Here is a 16,746-nt window from a genome sequence, read left to right on the forward strand (position 1 = left end):
TTTTAAAGTAGCCTTCATGCCCAGCATGGAGCCCAATGCAGGGCTTGAACTCACAACTCCAAGATCAGGACCTGAGCTGAGATCAAGAGTTGGACACTTAACTGGCTGAGCCATACAGGTGTCGTACAAGTGGTTCATTTTAGTTGGAAGGTGCTGATTAGATTATACTCAGCAATCATGATGGGATGGTAGATTTGATTGGGTTAGACATTCAGACTAAATAACGGAGGGAACTTAACCACACCACATTTAACCCCTGAGGAGGAAGTGAGTTAAATTATGTTTTAAGAAATATTAATATTTTTAGTGAGAAATATGGGAAGAGATTCATATCACACCTATAATCTTGGTCCAAAGATTCTACCACTTATAAATGATGTGAGATTGGGCAGATTCTTAAAACTGTCTGACATGTCAGAGGCTAATAATACCATCTTCTTACAGTTATCTGAGGGATTAAATATGATTATATAAATATTCCATCCATAAGTTATCTTACCAAGAACCTACAATACAGCCAACACAGAATAAGTGATAGACATTACTAAATAATGGTACTAATTATTATCAGGAAGAGAAGGAGATAGAAAGGAATGAGGGAGAAGATGAAATCAAGGAGAACAGAGAGGAGACTACTGAAATTGCTACAGTGAACAAAAGTAAGCATTGGAAAAATGACGAGAAAGGGCTGAAATGTCACTAAATTTCTCTTTGCAAACTGTGTTATGAAAACATTTTCCAAAAATTTTGTTTAAACTTAAGTTACTCACCCTTCTATTCTCCATGTCTACAACCCCCCTATCCTTCATTCTAGCTGAGAAAGACTGGTTGTGGGGTCATTCTAACACAGCTCTCTTGAAACAGTCTTCATAATTTTGTAGCCTTCTCTAACTTGCTGAGATCTCCTGTCCCCAATGCATTCCAACATGTCCCCCATAATACAGGCTGTACCTTAAATGGTAGCCGATGCCCCACTTTTTCTTCAGGAAGACAGAAGAGCCTGCACACTTCAGCCTCCCGTTGGATATAAATACCTTCCTATCTAAGCAGAATAGAAAAACAGAAAGTTGCATTAAGAGGCAATTCTCTCATTGTTTATCAAAGAACAAATCCATCAATAAATAATGTATTTCAGGAGTGTGACCCACTCAAATATTTGTATTCTGATTCTGGCCATAGGTAAGCCAGTTTCTTTGTCCTCCAATAACTAAAATGATATGTTAGTTTATTCTCTATTCTCTTTGGAAAAATTATCATACAATGAGAGGATCTATTTTAAGCCAACTGACATTCCTACTGAATAAAACATGAGGTACATTTAAGAGTATGCTGTATTTTTACAACCAATGAATTACTTTGGAAAAGGATCAGAATACATCTATGGGACAATGTACATGGAGGTGTAGACAATCAAGTGATGACAGCAGAGTCTCCTGTCTCTGTGTGTGACTGTGACAGTCACACACATGGCAATTGTGTTGGGATTTATCTATACATACTGCACACAGGTTCCCTAATTTCTCTCTCAGATACATGAAAGCAAGCCAAGAACTACCATGAAATGACATGAATGGAACTTGAGGGCATTAGGCTAAGTGAAATAACTCAGAGAAAGAGAAAGACAAATACCATATGATCCCACTTATATGTGGAACATAAAAAAAAAAAAAAAAAGAATTACCAGCCAGGATGTCAGCCTCATCCATAAACTGGGTACTGAAGACAATGACTCTATCAGATTTCCTCTCTTTTAAAAGGTTCCATACGTGGTGCCTTGAAAGAGGATCTGATCCAGCTGTTGGCTCGTCCAAGAGCAAAACCTGCACCGTAGAGAAATGTAAATCATTTTCCCCTTTCAGGAAAACATTTTTTAAAAAGGAATATATGTGTAAATGTATTCAGGAGAAACATCTCAGTACGTAATTTTTCACTTGAACAGTTCTCTTACATTTACCATTGGCAAATTCGGTCCGAGAATACAATAGTTCCAGAGTTCTCAAACTTATTTACCAGTGGTTTGGCCCCACTTACCTGAGGGTTTCCTAAAATGGCAATCCCAAAAGTGAGTTTCCTTTTTTGTCCACCACTTAAGTTTTGAGCAAGAATGTCTTGAATATTTTCCATCTCCAAGTCCCTTAAAACTTGTTGTACCTAATCAGAAAAAAAAAAGAAAAGAAAAAAAAAGATAGAAAAAAAGAAACAAAGAAAAGAAAAGGATGTTTAGTTCAAAATCCAGCATTTTTGTTTTAAAATACTTTTGGGGTACCTGGGTAGCTTAGTTCATTAAGCATCCAACTTCAGCTCAGGCCATGATCTCATGGTTCTTGAGCTCAAGCCCTATGTCGGGCTCAGTGCTGACCGCTCAGAGCCTGGAACCTGTTTCAGATTCCATGTCTTTCTTTCTCTTCATCTCCACCCCCAACTTGTGTTCTATCTTTCTCTCTCTCTCAAAAACAAATAAAAATTAAAACAAAACAACAACGAAAACAACAAACCCCAGCAAAAAACCAACAGTATCATTTTACTGTTCACTGCAAATGGCTTTTTTCCCCTTTAGATGACAAACCATGCAGAAATAACACAAATACATTTAGAATTTTCTAGATAAACAACTTTATGTTCATGGCTGTGTGACATCTAATATGTTCCTCTACCTCTTGTTCCACTTCATGTTGCTGAATCCCTTTTATTTTAGCAAAAAGCCTAAGATTTTCTCTCACAGTGAGGAAGCCAAATTGCACATTGGTTTGTGGACAGACTCCAGTGAGCTCGCTGATGGTCTCCGAGCCTGCTGTTTCTGGAAGCCTGTGATTATAGATGGTGACTGAGCCTAGAAGGAGAAAAGTTGATGGTCAGCATTAGGATAGCACTTGACAGCATTAGGAGAACACACTATGCTTATTTAAGGTATTTTAAAGTGAAAAACAATGTGTGTCAATCACTAGAATCTTTTATTTTATTTATTTTTTTTGATGGGGGAAGGGTAGAGAGAACAAGAACCTTAAGCCGTCTCCATGCTCAATGCAGAGCTCGGGGACATCATGGGGCTCAATCTCATGACTCTGGTATCATGACCTGAGCCAAAATCAAGAGTTGGATGCTTAACCAACTGAGCCACCCAGGCGCCCCTCACTAACGTCTTATAAGCATATTGTACCTATAAGGAATACACTATTGACTAAAAATGTAATGTTCAAAATTCACTTGAACCAGCTGGAATGCCAATTAGTAAATTTAAAACTATTTATCTTGAAATACATAAACCACAAAGATTTTCCTATATAAATAGGGCATACATTTATTAATAACTTTGGATGGACCTAGAGGGAGTCATGCTAAGTGAAATAAGTCAGGCAGAGAAGGACAGATACTGTATGTTGTCACTCATAGGTCTAACAGGAGAAACCTAACAGGAGACCCTGGGAATGTGAAAGTGGGGGGAAAGAGATGGGGAGAGGGAGTGAGGCAAATCATGAAAGACTTTTGAATGCTGAGAACAAACTGAGGGCTGAAGAGGGAGGGGGAAGGGGAAGGGGAGGTGATGGTCAAGGGGAGGGGCATGTGTGGAGAAGAGCACTGGTGTTATATGGAAACCAACTTGGTAATAAACTATATATTTATATAGTAAGTTTATATTTATATAGTATTATATATATGTGTGTATATATATATGTGTATATATATATATATATATATATATATAAGAATAACTTGAAGAAACGTGGAAAACTTTTCTCTTAAGTACTGAGTACGACTAGTAGTTAATGAAACTACCAACTCTTGAAATTAACCAACAAAACGAATTAGCTAATGAAATGTGCAGTTAATTCGTTTGCCCATGTTCTTGCCCATAATTATCTTCTCACCTGATGTTGGGGCTGACAGTCCACTGAGCATATTTAGCAGGGTCGTTTTTCCGGCTCCACTGTGACCAAGGAGGGCAGTGATCTGGCCTTCATATATGTCAAATACCAGACCTGGAATTATTACAAAAAGAAAAAAAAGTCCCACTGTGAGCTACATATTAACTTTACATTCTCCCAAATTTTTATAATTTCTTATAGCATGTGTGTATTTGGTTACAAGTATTAAAAATAAATCCATCCCCAAATTCTTTCCTTTAAGAGGGTATCTCCTGGGGCACCTGGGTGGCTCAGTTGGTTAAGTGTCCAACTTCAGCTCAGGTCATGGTCTCGTGGTTCATGAGTTTGAGCCCCATGTTGGGCTCTGTGCTGACAACTCAGAGCCTAGAGCCTTCTTTAGATTCTGTGTCTCCCTCTTTCTCTGCCCCTCCCCAGCTCGCTCTCTCTCAAAAAAATCAATAAAAAACAATAAGAATAAAATAAAATGGTATCTCCGATGATACACATTTTATAGCTGTAGCATTGTCATGACATATTATTATGTGATTAACAATAATTTTGGGGAAAGAGCGGTTTTGTCAGTAAAAATTGGCTTACAATAATAAAGATCATTTAGGGGCGCCTGGGTGGCTCAGTCAGTTATGCGGCTGACTCTTGACTTCAGCTCAGGTCATGATCTCATGGTTCATGGGTTCAAGCCCTACATCAGGCTCTGCGCTCATAGTGCTCAGAGTGTTGCTGTCTTTCTGCCCCTCCTCTGCCTGTACTCTCCCTTTCTCAAAAATAAACAAATGTTTAAAAATTAAAACCAAACAAAGATCATTTATTAGGACTAGGGAGTGGAATGAGTTGAAATTAAAGCATACCATGACGCAATTATGTGTGTTTCAAACCCGTAAGGTATCCATGGCACACCTTGACTTTCTAAAATTGTTATATGGATTTTTTTAATGTTTATCTATTTATTTTTGAGAGGGAGAGACAGAGTGTGAGTGGGAGGGGCAGAGAGAGAGGGAGACACAGAATCTGAAGCAGGCTCCACGCTCTGAGTTGTCAGCACAGAACCCGACGCGGGACTCGAACCCACAAACTGCGAGATCGTGACCTGAACTGAAATCGGATGGTTAACCGACTGAGCCACCCAGCTGCCCCTAAAATTGCTATATGGTTTTTAATATGCTTGGAGGGAAACACAATGTGTTCAAATGGAGGAGAGCAGTGGAATCTGGTATCCCCACAAAGACAGTGTAACAGTGAGGCATGGCCACCAAATCGAACAGCTTTGTCAAATATGATGTTAGTGCATTACCTTTCAAGGCCTCTACTTTTTCTTTATTTCCTTTTCTATATATTTTTTTAAGATTTCTTATTCTAAAAAAAAAAAAAAGGAAAATGTTTTGAGGACATTGTAGAAGTAGACAGAGGATTGACAAATCAAGTCTTTGGGGCTGTGAGGAAACCTGGGGGCTCTTTCCCTCACCCGGGCCCAGGGGACTGGAAAGGGTTTACTGAGGAGACAACGGCAAATTGAATGACGAACACATTTTGGGCAGCGACCCATGGAATTTAGGGCTGTCTAGTTGTTTGGAAATATAGCAATCAGCATTGAATAAAGCACGTACATCATCTCAGAGGGAAGACATGCACGCCACGAGGACCCCAACTTGGGTTTTCCTCCCATCTCTCTGGATGCCTGCTCCCCTTTTCAGCATCATCTGCTGCTTCCTTCTCATCTTATCAATTAGGAAGCAAGGAGACACACAGAGTGTATCAGAGAGATAAAGGAGAGAAGAATAACAAGGGACATGATAATAGTGTCTGTCATACAGAGAGCAAGAACAGAAAGAGAACAGCACAACAAAGAGAAAAAAAGAAAAAGAGAGGAATGGAAATATGTAGATGATTTATCACTGATGTTTGTTGTTCTGCATAAGATAGTAGTAAATATAAATGGTGACAATGAGCATGGCCTTTTATAAGTAGAACAGCCTGGATGTTGGTGGGTACAAAGAGGCACCCAGGAAAATTCATCACATCTGTGTTTTGCCTCATAGATTTCTGTTCCCTGACCTGTTCTCCATTTGTGTTCTCCTTCCTGTAATCTATTTCTTACCTGATGGCTTCTTTTCCATGTAATTCTGGAGACACTGGCTCAAAAGAGTCATTAGGTGAAGAATCTGACTCTGGTTCATTCTCAAGGGCCACATGATCAGCCCGTTGGTGTAGAAACCAAAATGAGGATTTCAGGAAAAACCAAGGAGAATGTTGACGTCCATAATCATCTATACGAACAGGAGGCAGTTGCATATTGAATCAGTCACCACGTCAAAAATGAGTTATCATAGGGCAGCTTATCAAGGCAACTGCTTTGGGAAGCATTTAGACACTGTTAAGATCCATTATCAAGCACTAGCTTTTTCCATGTCACTCTGATAGAAGCACTAATAGTATAGTTATCCTTAATCTCTTCTAAGTGTCTCTTATTTTTATTTTATTTTGTTTTTATTTGACAGAGAGAGAGAAAGAGAGGCAAGGGGAGAGAGAGAATTGAGGTAATTTTAAACAGGCTCCATCCTGAGCTTGGAGCCCCACATGGAGATCAATCTCACAAACTGTGAGATCATAACCTGAGCTGAAATCAAGAGTTGGAGGCTTAACTGACTGAGCCACCCAGGTGCCCCACACCTGACTCTTTTTAGAAAGAAACAATCTGAAGTGTGTGGGAGAACAAGACCTTAGAAAGCAAATCTATAAACAAAGTGTGGGACACTTTTGGGCTCATTTTAGAAATTTTGAAAAAAATGCTTGATAATTTATATCAAATATAGAGAGATAGTTTAAAGAAATGCACTGAATGAAATTGCATTGAATTACAATTATGTTACTACTTACTGGGCAAAATTTTGTCAAAATATAATGTCAATGCCAAGTAGAGAAGAGCATCAAAAATCAACATGAATAGAGTCGCTATTATTAGGTACGGGTTGTCTGAAGAATCCAAATGGATGTTAGATTTCACATCATAGTCCCAATGTATAAGCTGGAAAAAAGATACATACATTGGATTTTAAAAGGGTATTGAGTATAAAGACTTATTATTGTTTTATTTTTATTAAACACTGGGATTGAAAAGATAAATAAAACATAGCTCCTGTCTTTACAGAGCTCTAATCTATTGGAAGACATAGCAGTGAAATCATCTAACTAAAAAGCGATTTGGGTAGTTAGTGGAGAGAGGTACTAAAGCTTAGAAACCCATGGGCAGAAGTAGGCAAGTCCTCTGAGAAGTAAAAACTCAAAGGAGGGGCCTCCTATAGGATTTCATCAGGTGTAGGATGGGGCCGTAGGGGGCATTTTAGACAGGGGACACCATTTGAAAACAGAAACACGGAGGAGTGAAAAGTACTTCAGTAGTTGGGCAGAAGACAGAAGAAAAATTTTCTTACTTTAGTGAGATACAATGTATTTATAGGTAACGTAAACGTTCACATAGCATTTTATGGTAATGATGTCACACATGGAGTCAAATTTGCTGAGAAAAGGTTCAGTTTCATATACAACAGGCTAATTAAAAATAAAAATTTATTTCTATTGAATTCCTGGTTTTCAAATACTCGCAATAATGTTAAAGGTCCTGTTTCCTGAGCATTAAGTCAGTTCAATGTTCATTGGGACCACCCATTAAAAGTACAAGCTGAACCATATCAATAATGCGGGATCAGCCTATTTTTAGTGACTTAAAATTAAGTCAATTATGCTGAGAGATAAAAAGAAAACTTCTCCTATATTTTAAATGTGAATGAAAGTGGATGGAAGGGTTTTTTTTGCATTTTTAGCATAAAATATTTTTAATTAAGGTATATGCATTGTTTTTTAGTGGATGGAAGTTTTGATGCTTAGAACATGTAGCATGAATTTTTCAGAGATTTTTTTAAATGTTTGTGAAAAAAAATGGAAATTAAATAGGTATATTAACTCTTACCTGGGCCATTCCAGCAGTGAAAGCAAAAGGACTAAGAAGACATAAGGTCCATTCCAAAAATGCAGGAAGATCCCTGTACAATGCAGTGAATCCCAGACTCCCCCAAAAGACAGTGAGGAGAAAGACAACCAAACCAGTAAGGAAAGGTTTCTTTATCAACACGCTCATCAGGAAAGCTAAAGTTATCTGAGAGGAGAGAAAAACTTCAGGGAGTTTAGAGTCTCTGAGAACCATCACCAGCATAATAAAAACATTTCGTAATACAGAAGTCTGTAACATCCATTCCTCCCCATTTCCCCTGATACTGTCCCATACAAATACTCAAATGCTGTAAACAGAAACAGGTGTGACCAGAATCAGACGGAAACGACTCTATCAGAGAGAGAGAGAGAGAGAAAGAGAGAGATAGAGAGAGAAAGAGAGACAGAGAGAGAGAGAGAGAGAGAGAGAGAGAGACAGAGACAGAGACAGAGACAGAGACAGAGACAGATTAAATTCACCAACTCACCAAAGACAGTCCATAGAGGAGAAAGAGGGTAAAGACCACCATGAAGCCAGTTTGGACAAGAACTTGGGCAGATGTTATAATAAGAGCCATCAAAGTGGCCACAATGAAGATGAAACCAGCACACATCAGACCCCAGCAAAGCCTGGAACAGAAACAAAGCATCAGTTCGGAGGGCTGGTACTTTATCACTATACTTACTCATTTTCTCTGCAGATGACTTGGGAAGCTTATCAGAAATCAAGGGTAAAAGGAATACAACAGCTAATAGATCAGAAAATTTCTCTGTCCCCAAAGTTCATAGGCAACTGGAGAAGGTAGACAATAAACAAGTAAATGGGTAAAATGGGTAGCTAATTGCAAAATCAGAAAGAAATAGACTGGGTGATATAATGAGGTTAATTGGGAGAGGTTTTCTGGGAAGGCATCTATGTCGATGTGTAGTTTCTGGACTTCTTTCAGTAAAATATAAAATTATGGACAAAAACCAGGTGATGAAGCCGGTTTCAGCAAACTTCTCCTCTGAAGAGCCAGGTAGTAAATCTTTCAGGTTTTTGGACCCATACAGTCTCCTGTAGCTACTCAAGTTTGCTTTTGTAGGATGGAAACATTCACGGACAATGTGCAGATAGTCAACGTGTAGACACTGACATTAGAATTTCACATAAACTTTTGTGTGGCATAAAATATTTTTGTTCTTTTGATTTTTAAGGCATTTTCATAAAAGCCACTCCTAGCTTGCAGACTATAGAGAAAGAGGCCATGGTTTGCTAACCCTCGATATCAATGATTAGATATAGATAAATTCACACAGTCATAGGACATAGATAGATGCAGAAAGTTAGATGGATATCTATCAATGACAAAGGAACAGGAAGAAAATTCTTTATAGGGGGAAACAACTTTCTAGTCATATAGATGTGGGTTCAGGGTTTCTCTGTTACATTCTATCTATATGATCCTGAGAGATAGATATTTAATCTCTCAAAACTTCCTCATTGTCTATTGAAAAATAATAAAAGGATTAAGTGAAGTGTTGTATGTTATGTTTAAAGTTTAAAATGCCATATGTTTTTGGGAAGTCTTGCCTAATTGTACTGATTCCCTTCGCTCAATCACTTCTGTTCATCTGAAATTGTTCATTTATAAACTTCTTAATATAATTTTATGTGGGATTAATAGAATGTCACAGCCTTTTCTTATGAGGGGGAAGTCCTGATTTTTTTAACCCTTTCTCATTGGATTTATTTGGTTTTTCCATTTTAGCATATTGTTTACTTTTCTCCAACCCTCTGTAGAATTCTATTCTTTTTTTATGTTTATTAATTATTGAAAGAGACAGAGACAGAATGAGTAGGGAAGGAGCAGAGAGAGAGAGAGGGAGAGAGAGAGAAAGAACCTCAAGTAGCCTCTGCACTGCCAGCATAGAGCCTGATGCAGAGCTTGAACCCATGAAACCACAAGATCATGACCTGAGCTGATACCAAGGGTTGGATGCATAACCGACTGAGCCACCCAGGCACCTGGTCTATTCTTTTAAAAATTCAGTAAGCAAAATTTTCTTCAGTATTGAGTTACATGATTTTAATACAAAAAGAGAGACACCAGACAAAACTCACATTCTAGACCAAACCAGCAATCTATTTTCTCTACTTTTGTATTCACTTAAACATTCTGGAGGAAATAAATTTGGTATAAATTGGCAGCATTAAAATATGGGGTGTTCAGTTAAGAAATGGGCAGAAGACATGAATAAACCCTTTTTCATAGAAAAACAGACACATGAAAAGATGCTCAACAGAACACATGCTCAGGGAGATATAAATCAAAACCAGGATGGGATACCACCTCACACCGGTCAGAGTGGCTAAAATTAACAACACAAGAAACAACAGGTTTTGGTGAAGATGTGGAGAAAGGGAACACTTTTTCACTGTTGGTGGGAATGCAAACTGGTGCAGCCATTCTAGAACACAGTATGGAAGTTCCTCAAAAAATTGAAAATAGAACTAATCTACAACCCAGCAATTGCACTACTAGGTATTTCTCCAAAGGATACAAAAACGCTGATTTGATGGGGCATATACTTGGCACTATCAATAATAGCCAAATTATGGAAAGAGCCCCAATGTCCATCAACTGATGAATGGATAAAGAAGATGTGGAATATTACTTGGTGGTCAAAAGGAATGAAATCTTGTTATTTGCAACAACATGGATGGAATTAGAATGTATTATGCTGAGTGAAATAAGTTAGTTGGAGAAAGACAAATACCATATGATTTCACCCATATGTAGAAATTTAAGAAACAAAATAGATGAACATAGGAGAAGGTAAGGAAAAATAAAATAAGGTAAAAAGATAGAGGGAGACAAATCGTAAGAGACTCTTAAATACAGAGAACAAACTGAGGGTTGTTGCTGGAGGGGTGTTGGGTGGGGGGATGGGCAAAATAGGTGATGGCATTAAGCAGGGCACTTGTTGGGATGAGCACTGGGTGTTACATGTAAATGATCAATCACTGAATTCTACTCTTTAAACCAATGCTATACTATATGTTAACTAACCTAAATTTAAAGTAAAAAAACCAAAATCTTGCTGTTTGCAAGGATGTGGGTGGAGCTAGAATGTATTATACTAAGCAAAATAAGCCAATCAGAGAAAAACAAATACCATACGATTTCACTCATATGTGGAATGTAAGAAATAAAACAGATGAACATATGGGAAAGGGTTTAGGGAAAAGAGAGAGGGAAACAGACCACAAGAGGTGCTTAATGACAGAGAACAAACTGAGGGTTGACAGAGGGAGGCGGGTGAGGGTGGGTTAATGGGTGATGGGCATTAAGGAGGGCATTTGTTGGGATGAGCCCAGGGTGTTACACGTAAGTGATACATCACTGAAACCACTCCCGAAACCAAGATTGCACTATATGTTAACTAACTGAAATTTAAATTAAAAATTAAAGAAAAAATATGCAGGCTCTTCCTGCTCAACTGAATAGTGCCTAACGTTCTTTTAAAGACTACATGGCATATGTCTAGGTCTATTCTGTATAGTCTACAAACCTCATTTACCACTGAGAGTAACATCAGTGTGTAAGAAAAGCACGTTCAAACCATGGGTTTTTCCAGTCCAGAACTCACGCTTTTACTATTCTATATCTCAAACACAACGCTTGGCTAAACTCATTATGGATTGGTTGTTGATAATTGGGGATTCACTCCTTGGTTTCTTCACTTACATCTACCGTCCTCTCAGACTGTGATCCTTCCCAAATTTCTACCAAGTGCCACCTAATATTCCGTGTTTAATTTTTGTTAAGCTCAATGCAAAGCATTTTAAATACATTCCCTTCTGAAGTCCTCACAGCCAATGAGAGATAGACGCTATTACCAATGTTTCACAGAAAAGAACACTGAGGTTTAAAGAGGTTAAGTAGCTTGTCCGGGGTGAGAATGCTCAGATGGAGAAGACCCATGGCTTCCTGCCCGCCCCCCTCCCCCACCCCCAGGCCTCAGTTCTAACTTCCTCCACCACCGAGGAATCTCTGTGCTTAAAGAGCTTAATGGGCTTGTTCGTTCAGTGTCATTAGCGTGAGTGATGGTTCATTCAATCTGATCAACCACGCACCTCACGAGACATCTGAAATGTATACTTCATAGAACATTGGAAATCTCAAGTTCTTACACATCTAGATTCACACATGGGAAACCTCAAGTTCTTACACATCTAGGTTCACACATGGGAAACCTCAAGTTCTTACACATCTAGGTTCACACATGGGAAACCTCAAGTTCTTACACATCTAGGTTCACACTTAGAAACCTCAAGTTCTTACACATTTGGGTTCACTCATGTATGGCAACAGGGACTGAGAGCCATCATTTCTATCACTTAGTGACCTGGGTATCTGCAGACATCTACGGAATCAGGCTTTCTTTACTTCAAAGAAGTATGAAAAGTTTCATTTACCAAGCTTCCTTGAATCTACTCCATTCATTTATAATGCACTGCTTTATGAAAGAATCAAGTTTAAATAGGATACTTTATAGGGGGTCCAACTGGCTAGCTTGCTGTATTCATTTATGTTGCATGATAGATGGTGGCCATGTGACTTACCAGAATGCTGACTCTCGAAGACCCATCACTGTCATCCACGACTTAATGTATTGCCTTTCTTGTGTAACATTGACTGATATATAATAAATGAATGCAGAAAAAGAAATAATGCAGAAGAATATGAAAAAATCAGTCGCAACCCCTGCTTGGGCAACAAAAGGTAATATCTTCATATTTATACCAGTAACTGCCATCAGCTCTTCCATCACTGAGTGATTTGTTGTGATCTAAGGGAAAATATCAATGAACAGATTGTTATCATGAGCTAATTATAACCTTGTGCATTTTCTGTCAGTTATAAGAAATGATGTGCATTCCACATTTAAATATCTATGCTCGTTCGTGATCTGCCCCCTTTTAGTTCCTGAAACAGTCCAAGTTTTGTCCTGGCTCTTTAGAGCATGACTATTTACCATCTTCAATGGACACAATTCTACTCTTGCTTAAATTTACCACTGAAATGTCACCTCAGTTAGTCATCTTCTTTGATATTTCTCATCAGAAGATCTTCTGCTCCATTGTTTGCCTTGCACAGCATTTATATTTCCATGATTGATAGACCTTAATCTCATATTATGACTTCATATCCATATTTCTATCCCCTCACTATTCAACATCCCTGGAGAAAAGTGCCTGTATTCTACTTGTTTCCTGGTCCTCAGGGACTTAGTGTAATGGCTTAAATTTAGCAGTTGTTCAGTGGATTGTGCAAAATAAAATAATGGATAAATTAAATAAGTTAGGACAGTCCATCAAAATTTAATGTACACACAATTAGCCTTCTTTAACTTGGTACTCACTTCTATGATAGCAGCGTTAATGGCGGCCTGAAATGCTACAAAGCCTTTCTCCCAGAACACTGAGCCTTCACATGTGGTTTTTCCTTCCATTACTTGACAGTGGGCTTTAGTAAAAGAAGAACACCACCATTTAAAATGAGATGGGACAATCTTGGTTACAGGAAAAATCAAAACTTCAAATATTCCAAAATACACTCCAAGTCCACAATAATATGGTGTACGGTAAGACTTCTCAGGTGAGGTTTGTAGAACACACCCAAGCAGAATACACCAGAATTGCTTTATTAATGTTGTTAAGACAGGTTATCAATACATTTTTATTCAACCTTATTATTCTCTCAATTAGCCAAGAATATTTTGTTGAGCTTTGCTCTTCTGTTTGCTTGTGCTAAGAAAGCACTAATTTTTTTAAAAACATTTGGGGATAACTGAACAAGAATCTCTCTTTTTTTCAGGTTATAGTTAGGAGTCACATAGGAAGAATAATAGCAAATATAATTTCTTAAGAAAACAATACAGTTATGAACATAGGCTTTATTTAATAAGAATGAATCTTGGAGCACCTTGGTGCCTCAGTCAGTTAAGCAGTCAACTCTTGATTTTGGATCAGGTCATGATCTCATGATTCATGGTTCAAGCCCCACATAGGGCTTCATGCCGGCAGTATGGAGCTTGCTTGGGATTCTCTCCCTCTCCCTCTCCCTCTCCCTCTCCCTCTCCCTCTCCCTCTCCCTCTCCCTCTCCCTCTCCTTCTCCCTCTCTCTCTCTCTGTCTCTCCCTCAAAAGTAAATGAATAAACTTTAAAAGTAATAATGAGAATGCATCTCACTTAATGTTCAGAAATTCAAAGCACACAATGTGTGTTTGAGTAGACTTCAGCTATCACATGCGACCTCTAGTGACTAAAGACATAATAGTAAAAAATAAACTCTAGTAGGAAAGTTACCTGAATGGTCTCTGTGTTCTTTCATCTTGGGGATTCTACTTCCCCAGGAAAATTTCAAATGATATGAGAAGGTATCATTAAAGATGACTCTCACTGCATCTATAGAGTAGTTTAAATCCAATTCTTCCATGCTTTTCTCATCCGGCCACCCTGTGATTGTTCTTCCTGCCATGTGATACAAATCGCTAGTAAGAAGATTTCTATGTGGTTCAAAGACAGCATGCCATATTCAATTATGTTTAACTTATTTTATGTTAAAATTCTTTATTCATTAAAGGTTGTGCTTGTCCTAAATAAGATGCTCATCTTTGGGGTGGGGGGGTCTATAATCTAGATAAAATCAGAGTTATGTGGGAGCACCTGGGTGGCTCAGTCGATTGGATGTCCTACTTTGGCTCAGGTCATGATCTCACTGCTATGAGTCTGAGCCCTGCATTGGGCCCTGTGCTGACAGCGCAGAGCCTGGTGCCTGCTTCAGATTCTGTGTCTCCCTTTCTCTCTGACCCTAACCTGCTCATGCTCTGTCCCTTTCTCTCTCTCAGAAATAAATAAATGTTAAAAAAATTAAAAAATATCAGAGTTATGTGGCAATCACTTTGTTCATAAATAGATCATGCTTTCACCCCCCAAAATTTTTAAACCATGGCTTAAAACAATGAATTTGGAATAATAGCACTACCACTCATGCACACACAGATCTATCCAAAGTCGAAATATATGCAATAATTATAATATATATTTTCATTTGACAATGGTGTTGATGTGACCAAACTTCCAAAGACAGCCTAAAATTATTAAATTTGGAGAATGTTTTCTCAAGATAATTTGTTTATTCCAAGGCCATAATGTAAAGGACTGTCACTGACTGAATCTAGGCCGCTTAAACCATGTAATTTCATGCAGTCTGGATTCTGTTGGTTCCAAGTCAGCATGTTCCTAGTCTCTGCATTTCCTGCAATCTGGCAGCTGCATCCAGAGGCTTCATCAGACTCAGGTCCAATCCTTTTGGCAATACTATGGGTGGTGTGTGTTCTTTCTTCAGAGCGTCATGATCTCCGATCAGCTGGTTTTTTGAGATTTTATTAGCAGTCATGGGCGCTCAGTGCCTAGGTCCATTAATTCAGTGGGAGTTTCAGAATGGTCATATTACATTCCCATCATTTGTTCTTTACTTGTTAGTAGAAAACGTTTGTGGAACAGCACATCCTGTCATCTGTGTGATTATCCAGCAGTAAACTTCACAGAGGATAAACACTGGAGTTTTCCCTTTATACGCGGATTTTCCTACTAGGAGCTGGTTTTGTACCATCCTCCCAAAGCAACGTTTTCTCTTTTAATACATCATGAAAGCCTGGATTTCATGTAAACATCGGAAGTGTTTCAAATCATTGCATTTATTATTCTTGTTGAAGCTCATCGTATGCCAAGTTTGACCAGTAGGAGTCTCTTCAGGTTGACTGCTGAGCCTCTTTGACAGAACCTATTCGCTCTTGCAGGCTTCCTAGCTTTCTGGAATGACAACATTCTTCACCCTGCACATATCCTGTCCAAGACCTCTGCATCTCCTTTCTGCCAGAGCTGAGACTCCTGGGCTTCCAGGACTCGGGGGTGAGAGAAAGAGACTGTTCCATAATTACTCATTTGGTAAATCCCACGTCCTATATAACGGCTTTGGAATAACGGTGTAATACAACCTTACACTTACAATAGCTGAAGATGATTTCAGTTTGCAGATTGGCCTTCTCTGTTTTTCAGACTTCCTCTCCAGGTGTGCTTTTCCCTTCTCAGGTCCGTCTGATACCCCATTGCTTCCCTTTGCTCTCCCAGCCCCCCAAAGGGAGATGCCATGCAGGCCCGGAGGCTGTTGGCGCTTTGTCCTGCTCACTTATATTGTGGGCCTTGGGGAAACACCTTTCCACCTTTAGTTTGTAAGTACTGCCCGTGCTTTCTTGGTTTTGCTATCTAACTTCTCTCTCATTTTAAAAAAAATGTATCTGAAGAGATTTAAATGCCATGTGCTGACCAATATTTCCAGAAGCTTCTCACTAACATACATTTGAATAATACTGGACTACCTCATTTTGATATGGACTGTAATGGGGATAAAAGGTAATCCCAACATAAATGTGTGTGTTTGGCAAATAAGGAAACACCAAGACCTGCTGGAGGACATACCTTTCATGAATGGGGCTGAAGCCACTTTGTTCATGATATCCTGGGTTGTTTTGGATTCAGGTGCAAATGCAATCACATAATTAGAGTCATTAAAATGATCGACACGTCCCAGATCCATTGCAGGCAATTGAGGAGAGTCATTAACTTGATGTAAATTGGAGGAAAGTTGGTATGCAAACAATACTAGAAGAAATGAGAAAAACCATTCCTACACAGCAATAAGAGAAAAAAAAGCAAATCAATAGCTGTTCAACCAAAGATAAATCATCCATGAACAACTTAAGATGCTTAATTTTGCTGTGTAGCTTGGACCATTTTTCTCTCCCAGTTTCCAAGTGTTCCAATTTTCTT

At 38.6% G+C, this 16,746-nt stretch overlaps 1 protein-coding gene across 1 annotated transcript in view; it reads right to left on the reverse strand.

Annotated features, from left to right (window-relative positions):
* Positions 1-16,746, reverse strand: part of ABCA9 (ATP binding cassette subfamily A member 9) — a 58,148-nt gene that overhangs the window by 38,970 nt on the left and 2,432 nt on the right. Inside the window, 14 exon segments of the mRNA XM_029927912.1 lie at positions 952-1,042; positions 1,682-1,820; positions 2,032-2,151; positions 2,655-2,830; positions 3,867-3,977; positions 5,173-5,234; positions 5,977-6,145; positions 6,756-6,903; positions 7,846-8,031; positions 8,354-8,495; positions 12,475-12,701; positions 13,275-13,378; positions 14,221-14,385; positions 16,396-16,603. Of these exon segments, the coding sequence (XP_029783772.1) occupies positions 952-1,042; positions 1,682-1,820; positions 2,032-2,151; positions 2,655-2,830; positions 3,867-3,977; positions 5,173-5,234; positions 5,977-6,145; positions 6,756-6,903; positions 7,846-8,031; positions 8,354-8,495; positions 12,475-12,701; positions 13,275-13,378; positions 14,221-14,385; positions 16,396-16,603 (2,048 nt within the window).

The sequence above is a fragment of the Suricata suricatta genome, chromosome 17 (genome assembly GCF_006229205.1).
Source record: "Suricata suricatta isolate VVHF042 chromosome 17, meerkat_22Aug2017_6uvM2_HiC, whole genome shotgun sequence".
NCBI lineage: Eukaryota > Metazoa > Chordata > Mammalia > Carnivora > Herpestidae > Suricata > Suricata suricatta.